The sequence below is a fragment of the Octopus bimaculoides genome, chromosome 1 (assembly GCF_001194135.2).
Source record: "Octopus bimaculoides isolate UCB-OBI-ISO-001 chromosome 1, ASM119413v2, whole genome shotgun sequence".
Taxonomy (NCBI): domain Eukaryota; kingdom Metazoa; phylum Mollusca; class Cephalopoda; order Octopoda; family Octopodidae; genus Octopus; species Octopus bimaculoides.
In genome coordinates, this window is record NC_068981.1 from 5,623,038 (window position 1) to 5,634,192 (window position 11,155).

An 11,155-nucleotide genomic window follows, 5' to 3' on the forward strand; every position below is an offset into this window, starting at 1 on the left:
GATCAACTGAAATACTAGAAGACATTTTCTTGGCCACACCTTGTTATGCTAATCCAGTCCACTTGATATAATCTCAAGAGACACAATGTAAAGCAATAGATCTAGAAAACTGTTTATGTGGGACATTTGACTGACAAAAGAAATGTTAAAATCATGAATGTTTTTAATCAGAGAACAATTATTTACATTATTTACATTTGGCGGATGTTTGTCCTCATCTTGTTTGTTGTTAACACAACATTTCGGCTGATATACTCTCCAGCCTTCATCAGGTGTCTTGCAGAAATTTCGAACCTGGGTTCTCATTCCTAAGGTATTTTTCGATGTTATTATTATTATTATTCAGATCACTGCTTGGAATCAAACTTGGAATCTTGGGGTTAGTAGCCGGTGTTCTTAACCACTACGCCATATGCCCATGGGTATATGGCGTAGTGGTTAAAAGCATGGGCTACTAACCTCAAAATTCCGAGTTCGATTCCAGACAGTGACCTGAATAATAATAATAATAATAATAATAATAATAATAATAATAATAATAACAATAACAATAATAATAATAATAATAATATTGAAAAATACCTTAGGAATGAGAACCCAGGTTCGAAATTTCCCCAAGACACATGATGAAGGCTGAAGAGTATATCAGCCAAAACAATTGTGTTAACAACAAACAAGATGAGGACAAATATCTGTCAAATGTAAATGATGTACATAATTATTTATCTCTTAAATATAGAACAACAATTATTAATTTAGAATTAATTAAGATAACACCCAAATATTCAGATGTCAAAATGTAACAAAGGAAATATATTCAAACTATATTCTCTGTCGTTCTTTCAATGAATATTGGTTTTCATGGCTGTGTGGTAAGATGCTAGCCCTAAATGTGATAATTCATTTCGGGTGGAAAGATTTAAAATGAATATCGAATACTTACTTGGTATGTTGCAGCATCCAGATTAGATACAGCAACATAGAGAAGGTTATTTTGCAGTGTATACACAAGAGATGGAATGGAAACTTTCATACAATCAATTGGTTGTTTGATGATGTTCTCATTCAAATGTCGTAACCAATTTGAGACGCTACCTTCTTGGATAAAAATGAAGACAAGACAAGTCACAAATTTCAAAATCTCTGACATTATCACCGCTGTGGTCGACATGAACAGATCTCCTGGTCTTGTACGCACATATCGCATAACAAGTGCAAGCAGGGCATTTTGCAAAGTTAATGAGATCAAACTAATATATTTCATAGTTTTAGGTGATTCTGAAATCAAAAACAAAAAACAGGTTAAGAATCAATCTTTTAGAAGTAATTGTAACAAAAACTACATAAATATAATTTATTTTATATCAGAGATCAGTAAGACCATCCTCATCATCATTTAATATCCATCTTTCCACACTGGCATGGTTTGCACAGATTGATGGGATCCAATGAGCCAGAGGACTGTGTTGAGCTCCAATATCTGTTTTGGCATAAGAATAAGAGAGAACAAAAAGAATCAGGAAAGAGAAATATTTTTTCTGATATCCATAAAATATATTTCAAGTTTATATTACCTTTATATGGAACAGAAGGATTACATTTTAGAAGTTCTTAATTATATTACAAAGATAAAAACTTAGATTCTGGCAAATCAAACCTGAAATTTGATATCAATTTATTTTTGTTTTTAAATGTCTTAGAGAATGAAGAGCAGCTATTGTAACCCTCTTCAAAGCTTCAGGGGCTGGTGGGAGGGAGAAAGGTTACCTTTAGACTGGAGACCTGGCATAAATGCTTGCAACAAACATTAAAAGCATCAGGTGTTGGGATTCAACCAGAGAATTAAGTCTTCCATTTAAGAACAAGAATGTTCTTTTCTGACATGGTTCCAAACAGTTTCTGTCAACCAAATTTCATTCAGAAAGGTTAACATGGAAGATATTTCCCTCTCACTGCAGACACAAGTGTGGCTGTGTGGTCAAGAAGCTTGTTTTCCAATAATATGGTCTTGGGTTCAGTCCCACCATACAGTACCTTCAACAAGTGTCTTCTATTACTGCCTTGGGTTTACCAAAACCGTGGAAGTGAATTTGGTAGATGGAAACTGAACGAAGCCGGTCGTCCCTCTCTTTCTATATATATATATATATATATATATATATATATATACACACACACACACACACATATATATATACATACACACACACACATATAATGAAGGTGCATGGCTTAGTGGTTAAGGTGTTGCATTCATGATTGCAAGGTCATGGTTTCGATTCCCAGACTGAGAGTTGTGTAATGCTTTTGAGCAAAGCACTTCATTTCTTGTTACTCTGACATCATTTTGTCACCTGACACGACACATTTGTGTACCTGTAAAGGTAATGGCTATTTGATGGAGAGAGTGAGTTTATGTGAATACAGACATTTGATCATCACTATAAATAAATCATCTGTGTGGTTGTTTGGCAAGAAATTGCCAAACCCTCGTGCGTCGTCTAACAACAGGAGAGTCCATGATATATAAATATATAATATATGTACAGCTATGCTACATGGCAGTGAAACATGAGATTTGACTACAGAAGACTTGTGAAGGCTTGAAAGAAATGAAGCTTACATGTTCCACTGGATGGGTAATGTCAGTGTGCACACATGGCCGAGTGTAAATGATTTAAGAGGAAAACTGTGTAGGTTTGGTCATGTGATGCATATGGATGAGGACAGCTGTGTAAAAAGAGTACCAAACTCTAATTGTGGGGGGTACCTGTGGAAGGGGCAGACCCACAATGACATGAGGCAAAGTGGTGAGGAAGGACCTTCAGATACTGGGCCTCATTGAGGAAATGATGAGGGGACCGAGAGATGTGGTGATTTGCTGTACTTGACAAGATGCGTCTCTTGTCTTCCACACATACAGGCTTGTCCTTTGCAGGTGCCAGTGCCACTTAATAAGCACCTGTGCTGGTGGCACATAGAAAACACCCAACACACTCTGTTAAGTGGCTGGCATTAGGAAGGGCATCCAGCTGTGGAAACAATGTCACAGCAGACAATTGGAGTCAGGCCAGCTCCATGTCAAACTGTCCAACCCATGCCAGCATGGAAAGCACATGTTAAATGATGTTGCTGCTGATACACACACACACACACATCTCATCAACATCATTTTATGTCCATGTTCCATGCTGACATGGGCTGGACATACACATGCACAAATATATATGTGTGTGTGTATATATGTTTATATATGTGTGCCTATATCTTGATATTATGTGATGGTAGTAAATGGCTTTTACTCTTATACAGGGGTGTTGTTCATTTACAGTGATCTGTGAAAGACATGTCTGGCCATGGGGAAATATTAGCTTGTGCTAAGACATATGTATTCCAACCACATTGTTTCAAGTTCAGTCCCACTGCATGGCAACTTCGGTAAGTGTCTTCTGCTAGAGCCCCAGGCCAACCAAAGCCTTGTGATTGGATTGGAGAGACAGAAACTAAAAGCCTATTGTGTATGTATACAGGGTGTGATGAATAAACTGTCGTCTAAATTACACAAAAATGAAAATAACACTGACCTCTCATTTTAACAGATATATTTACCAAAATTACATAAAAATATCTCGAAATACTAAAGAGTAAATTTATTAAAAAAAAAAAAAAAAAAAAAAAAAAAATCGCCATTGGCTTCAACCATAGCCTCCAGACGACTTTGGAATCTCCTGCAACTCTTCTGGAAGTTCTCCTTGTTTAAGTTGATGAATGCTGCCATAATCCTTGCCTTCAATTCATCTTTGGTAATCTCTCACTCAACTGTGCCCCACATATAATAATCAAGAGGGTTGCAGTCTGGGGAGTTAGGTGGCAAGATGTTAGGGGTGATGTGGTTGCAGAAATTGTCTGATAGCCATGACTGGGTTCTTCTGCTTGTATGGCATGGTGCAGAGTCCTGTTGCCAGACATAGTGTGTTCCAGCAGCCACCCTGTTCACCCAGGGCAGCACTACCTCCTCCAGGCACTTGATGTAGGCTTTGGTGTTGAGTGTGAAGCCGTGTGGGAAGATGAATGGGGCATAATGTTGCCAACACTAGTGATCTCTCCAAACACCATGGTGTTGACTGGATGTTTGATTTTTATCACTGTCCTCAGATTGACACCCAAACATTCTGAAATGTTCATACTGGAGCTTCTGGTGAGAATGCCAAGCACTACAGCATGTCGTTTCCAAATTTCTGGCAGAATGAATTGCGTCATGGTGCTGTTTTTCTCACAGACAGTGCCCAACTGACCTGTGTAGTTGACAAACCAAAAAGCAAACAATGCGCATGTGTGAAATTAAAAATATAAAATGGCAACAATTTACTCATCGCACCCTGTATGTACATATGTGATGATTGGAGATGATCATCAACCATCCTATAAATGATGTTGTTTGATTCCAGTCATCTGTGGGGGAAATTATTACCTTCCTTGGGAAACAGGTGAGGGTTGGTGGCAAGAAGGGCATTTTGTTGTAGAAAAATGTGTCTCAAAGAATTCCCTCTGACTCTTGTAAATATGTAAAAATGGACGTTAAAATGCTGACTGTGTGGTTTAACTTCATTTTGGCTATTTCTACTCTGAGCATGAGTTAACCACTTTGTATGAAACAAATTTGGGTTAAATATCCTTAAACCTGCTGGCAAACATCGAGATTTCTACTTAAATATATTTTATGCTACTCTGAATGATATAAATATCAAAGAGATACTGAAACATCTACAACAATAGCCATCTGTTTATCATATTTAATGTAGACACACTATTGATAGGCCAGTTAGTGCAGTGTGTCCCGAGGTAACATCTATTACACATGTGATGTGTTAAAAATTCAAATATCAAAGAGAGATAAAAATTTGTCCTAGCAAATGTCACCAAGAGCCTGCACCAGACTTCTGTGCCTGTTTTGGCAGGATTTTTACAGCTGGATGCCCTTCCTAACACCAACCACTCAGCAGAGTGGACTCAGTGCATTTACTATGGCACAAGCACAGGAGAGGTCAGTTTCGGCAAGGTTTTTACAGCTGGTTGCCCTTCCTAACACCAATCACTTTACAATGTGGACTGAATGCTTTTTAAGTGGCACCCGAACTGACAGGGTCACCAAGTACTTGCAAGACAAAAAAAAACAAAAGAAAAACCTCTTTTGAGAGGGGAGGAGGCATTGGAGGAGGTGATCTTGTGTCAGGTGATGAAAGGTTAGAAAGAAACAGAGAGACAGAAACAAGGTTACCTGGCTCGGGGGTTGGGGGAAGGAGGGAGATCAGAAATGAAGATAGAATCAGGTGCAATGCTGCAAAGGAAATGCATGGTTACCCAACCCGAGTGAAGGGCAGGAGGAGACAGAGACAGAGAGAGGGAGGGAGACAACAGGATAAAGATGGTGGCAAAATGCTGGGCATATGTAATGTTACAGTGAGACAGGGCATGGGTGGAACATGCAGGTTGGAAGCTAGTGGATGGCAATGATACAGTGGCACGGGGCCAAAGAGGGCAGGATTGGGGAGTGGGAGGTAAGCCTAGTGCATGAAGCGGAGATGTGAGGAAGAGAAGAGATGTAGTTTGGTTTGTTGTGGTGGAGTGTGCGAGAAGTTTTCTTGTTAAGGGTAGGTGGGACACTCAGTGCTTCTAGAACTCAAGGCCCAACATCCTGAGATCGGTCCTTACCACTTCATCCCACTTCTTTCTGGGTTTCCCTCTTCCATGGATACCATTTACTTTCAGTGATCGGCACTTCTTTATGCAGCTGTCCTCATTCATACACATCACATCTCCAAACCAATGTAGTCTTCTCTCTTGCATGCTACATTTGATTCCTCTTATGCCCAACTTTTCTTTCAATACATTTGCACTTTTATCATACATGCACACTGATGTTGCACATCCAACGGAGCATACTACCTTCATTTCTCTCCAGTCTGCACATCATCTGCATTCAGAGCCCATATCTCACTAACAATGGCATATAGCTGTTCACTCACAAGCATCATATAGTCTACCTTTCACTCAGAGAGAGTCCTTTTGTTGCCAACAGAGATAATAGCTCTTTGAACTTCCTCCACCCAATTCTTATTCTAGAAACAATACTTTCAGAAAATCCTCCACTATGGCTAATTTGGTCACCTAGGTAACAGAAAAACTATCTACAACCTCAAGAGAGCCTCCTGGGTATTTGAGAGAATCTAAATCCTACGTGTTCTTAATGCGTATTGTTCCTGCACACCTGCCACATATAAAGACAACTTTAACTGTTAATCTACCTGTGATTCCACTGCACCTCTTATGTATCCATAGTTTACACAGGGTGCAGCGAATAGAATTTCTTCCCACTCCTTTCCTACATATGGAGCAGGGCCATTTACCTGACAGAAAGAGAGTTTTACTAACAACAACTTTGATTTTTGCTAGGTTAACTTTAAGGCCCTTTGATTCCAGGTTTTGTTTCCATACCTGGAATTTCTTCTCCAATTCTGCTAAAGATTCTGCAATAAGAGCAAGGTCATCAGCATATAGCAGTTCCCATGGACACCCAGTTTTGAATTCCTGTTATGGTCTAGAGGACTATAACAAATAAGAGTGGGTTGAGAACTGAGCCCTGGGGCCTTTTCAATGGTATGTAATTGTAGTCAGTCACATGTTCAGATGAGACCTCATTGACTCTGATATAGGGAAAAGTGAATAAAACATTCACAGCTGCCCAGCTGAATAAAACATTCAGTATGTGCAATTGGTTGAGTATTTAATTATAATAGCCATCTATGTATCATACCCAATGTATGCAAACTGTTGACAGGCCAGTTACTGCAGTATTTATCCTGGGATAACATGTCTTATCGACTTGCTGAGTTAAAAACAGAATAATTCACCTCAGCAGTGTCCAATAAGAGCACCAGAAGCATTTTCATCTATTTATAATAATGCCTTGAATATAGCACAACAATAAAAGATGTCTCTAAATATTGCAGTAACTGGCCAATTGACATTAAGTATGATATGCACATACGTGATGGGCTTCTTTCAGTTTCTATTGACGAAATCCACTGACAAGGCTTTGGTATAGAAGAAAACACTAGCCCAAGGCAGCATGCAGTGGGACCGAACCAAAAGCCATGTGGTTGGGAAGCAAACTTTTTAACCATACAGCTACACTTATGCTTTATTCTCAGTCTGAGATTCCAGGAACAATTTGGAAAAAAAAAACAACAACATAAAAACAGATATGCGATAGAAAAGATAAGCAAAAAAAAAAAAAAGACTAGAATGATATTGTTTTGTTTTTTGTGTTGAACATGTGAACTCTTTTATTTGTATGATGCAGAAAGGAGAGAGAGAAAGAGTCTGAGAGGCAGAACAAAGAAGTGGCCAGCAATGCTGGAAGAGAACAAAACATACCAAAAGAAAAAAAGAAAAAAAAAGCAACAACATGAACCTTGGTGAAACTGATTCAGTCAATGACAAGAATGGTACCATAAAACAGTAAACACTGAAATATGGATGTCTGGAATCATTAAATTATATAAAAAACATTTAACAATAACACACACACACACACACACTAGAATATATGGGGGATCGTTATTATTATAGAATGTTTTTGTCCAACCCATGCCAGCATAGAAAAGGGAAGCTAAACCATTCTGTCATCTCAAAAGTGAATGACATTTGAAATTTCTTCATCTAAAGATGCATATATTCTATCTTTTCTACTCTAGGCACAAGGTCCGAAATTTTTTGGGAGGTGGCCAGTCGATTAGATCTACCCCAGTACACAACTGGTACTTAATTTATCGACCCCAAAAGGATAAAAGGCAAACTCAGAACATAAATACAGATGAAATACCACTAAGCATTTTGCCCAGCGTGCTAATGTTTCTGCCAGCTCCCCCACCCCCGCCTTATGCATATATTCTATCTACCTACCTATCTACTGCTATATATATATATATATATATATATATACACACACACATACATACATACATACATGTACACACATGCATCATCCTTCAATGTTTGTTTTCAATGCTGGCATGGACTGAACAGTTCGACAGGAATTGGTCAGCTGAAAAGCTGCTCAGGGTCCATGTAAGTTCTGGAATGGTTTCTATGGCTGGATACTTTTATACAGCACTGGCATGGGTACCGATATGGGTGCTTTTTATGTGGCACCAGCATCTGAGCCCACAAGATTAGAAATGCTCAGCTGAAGAGGGATACTGGGGACAAGCCTGTATGCAAAGAGAGCCTTGCTCTTACTTAGCTTGGTCCCTTGTCATCCCCTATGTGAGGCCCAACATCTAAAGATCCTTTCTCACCAATGTCTACACACACACACACGCACAATAGACTTCTCATTAGTTTACGTCCACCATTTCAATGGACCAAAGGTACAGTCAATGGCAGACACCTACCCAAGGCGCCATACAGTTGAACCAAACCCTGAACCCCATGGCTGTGAGGTGAACTTCATTCTCTCCTCAGTCATGTCTGCATCCAGACGAGAAAGTTTCTTAACGTCCACACCCCATATTCCAATCATTCAAGTTTAAGTCTGCATTACACACCACGCCCCTGCCCTTGTTTAGGAAAGAGCAACATGATCTCTTTACAACACATTATATCAGTTACACCCAACAAATTCCCAATCAGGTTACCAAATAACAAGACAAGTAACAAGTGAGGGAGTCAGTCATCATTGTCTTTCTTTTATCTTTCTTGTGTTTCTTCAAATTCTTCCAAGGTTGACTTTGCCTTTTGTCCTTCCAAGGTTGACTAAATAAGTACCAGTTATGCACTGAGGTCAATGTACTGGACTTAACCCTTCCCCCAACTTGCTAGCCTTGTGCCAAATTTTGAAACCATTCTTATTAGTGTAGTGGCTTGGCAGAATTGTGATTCAGGGACAGCCACACCAACCACTGAGTGTTGGTTTCCATTGACGATATTGGTAACGGCTTATTCATACAACAACAATGAGAAAATACACAATTGATATATGACAATGAACCAGCTTAGTTTAGATTTAGTGAGCAAAATTTGAAGAAAAAAACATTTCTCAATCCAAATACTTTTCATACTAAATCAGAAAGACCTTGAATGTTTTACATTTGTTCATAGCTGGAAAAAGAGACAGATTGAAAATAATACTATCAGATATCAAAGTAACATTATAACGAACAATGACAATGTACGACCAGCACGTCTAGCCTCGTCATTCATGACACTCAACAGCATATTTTTTTTTAAGGAATGGAGTCTTATATCTTCAATAGCAAAAGCAAGATAGAATCAAACCACTGCACATAAATACAAGGTGCTTCATTTTGTTTGTAGTCCTTGTGTGGGTGGCACATAAAAGACACCATTTCGAACGTGACCGTTGCCAGTATCGCCTGACTGGCCTTCGTGCAGGTGACACGTAAAAGCACCTACTACACTCTCTGAGTGGTTGGCGTTAGGAAGGGCATCCAGCTGTAGAAACTCTGCCAAATTTAGATTGGAGTATGGTGTAGCCACCCGGTTTCACCAGTCCTCAGTCAAGTCGTCCAACCCATGCTAGCATGGAAAGCGGACGTTAAACGACGATGATGATGATGATGTATGAATTTAGAAAAAAACAAAAAAAAAAAAAAGCAAAAACGCATAGCTCATTAAAGGAAAGCTGTATTTGAAAACAAATTGGTCCAAATAATCTTGAGAATCCGTTAATCATACTTATCCAATAAACCCATTGTTAGCATCAATGGCTGCTCAATATAGGGGTGGAAACACTGATATGCTTGAATCAGATGATCGTTATCAATTTTGGACATAGTGCTGGTTATGGTGGACTTGAGAGACTGTACGGTGTTATGGGGGGGGGTGTTAATTGACCTCTCCTCTTGACTATGCCCCATACGTAACAGTCCAGCACACTGAAGTGAGCTAGGACACTATGTGTCTGGGAGCACATGATCCTGGAGATTGGTAGACATCTATGCTTGGGCTCTCCTAGCTTCAAGAGATGGTGCAGAATCTTGTTGGAAGATGTACGGTTATTGTTTTAACGTCTACTTTTCCATACCAAACATGGGTCAGACAACATTCACTGAAGCAGGTTTTCTATGGTCAGGTGCCTTTCCAAATTGCCAACAATTACCCGTTACCAAGCAAGTTAATATTTTCCTTGAGTCTAGGCATGTTTTCTAGATTTCAAACAGGCATTACTAGCTGGACGATAGTGAAGTTTCTGTGCAATTAGAATATAATGCCAAGACAAGGTCACACACACACACAATGGGCTTCTTTCCAGTTTCCATCTACTAAATTCACTCACAAATCTTTGGTTGGCCCAAGGCTATGGTGGTAGACACTTATGCAATGTGATGTGTAGTGGGACTACTGTCAGGTTGCTCTAAGATGGTTGGGTCATTGGTGGCTAAACTGGTAACCTCACCAAGCTTGCTTGGTGAAGAGGGTGATGTATTGGACAGCCTGTGGGAGAAAAAGTATTTAAAAAAAAACCCGCTCTATATTTAAGAGAAGAGGAATTATGTACATTATTTACATTTGACGGATATTTGTCCTCATCTTGTTTGTTGTTAGCACAACGTTTCGGCTGATATACCCTCCAGCCTTCATCAGGTGTCTTGGAGAAATTTTTGAACCTGGATTCTCATTCCTAAGGTATTTTTCAATGTTATTATTATTATCATTATTATTATTCAGGCCACTGCTTTGAATCGAACTCGGAATCTTGGGGTTAATAGCCCGCGCTCTTAACCACTACGCCATATGACCTGATGCAGGCTGGAGGGTAAATCAGCTGAAACGTTAACAACAAACAAGATGAGGACAAATATCCATCAAATGTAAATAATATAAAAAAAAAACCCATCAAAGATTGGAGGAAGTCAAGAGAGTCAACAGTCATCCAATAAAGTGTGAAAGCATGTGGCATAGTGGTTAGGGTGTTGCACCCATGATCACATGATCATGGTTTCAATTTCTAGACCGAGCTGTATGTTGTGCTCTTGAGCAAGACCTTTCATTTCCTGTTAATCCAGTCCACTCAGCTGTAGATGGGTCACCTTGAGACAGATTGGTGTACAAGGGTGAGAGGGTGGCCCAG

The 11,155-nt window shown here is 39.3% G+C and overlaps 1 protein-coding gene across 9 annotated transcripts in view; it reads right to left on the reverse strand.

Annotated features, from left to right (window-relative positions):
* The window catches only part of LOC106875993 (UDP-galactose translocator), a 75,497-nt gene that overhangs the window by 14,365 nt on the left and 49,977 nt on the right, over positions 1–11,155 (reverse strand). For all 9 annotated transcript variants that reach the window (XM_014924335.2, XM_014924342.2, XM_014924338.2 and 6 more), the window contains exon 2: positions 944–1,278. In XM_014924335.2, coding sequence (XP_014779821.1) covers positions 944–1,278 — 335 coding nt within the window. The remainder of the gene's footprint in view (positions 1–943; positions 1,279–11,155) is intronic.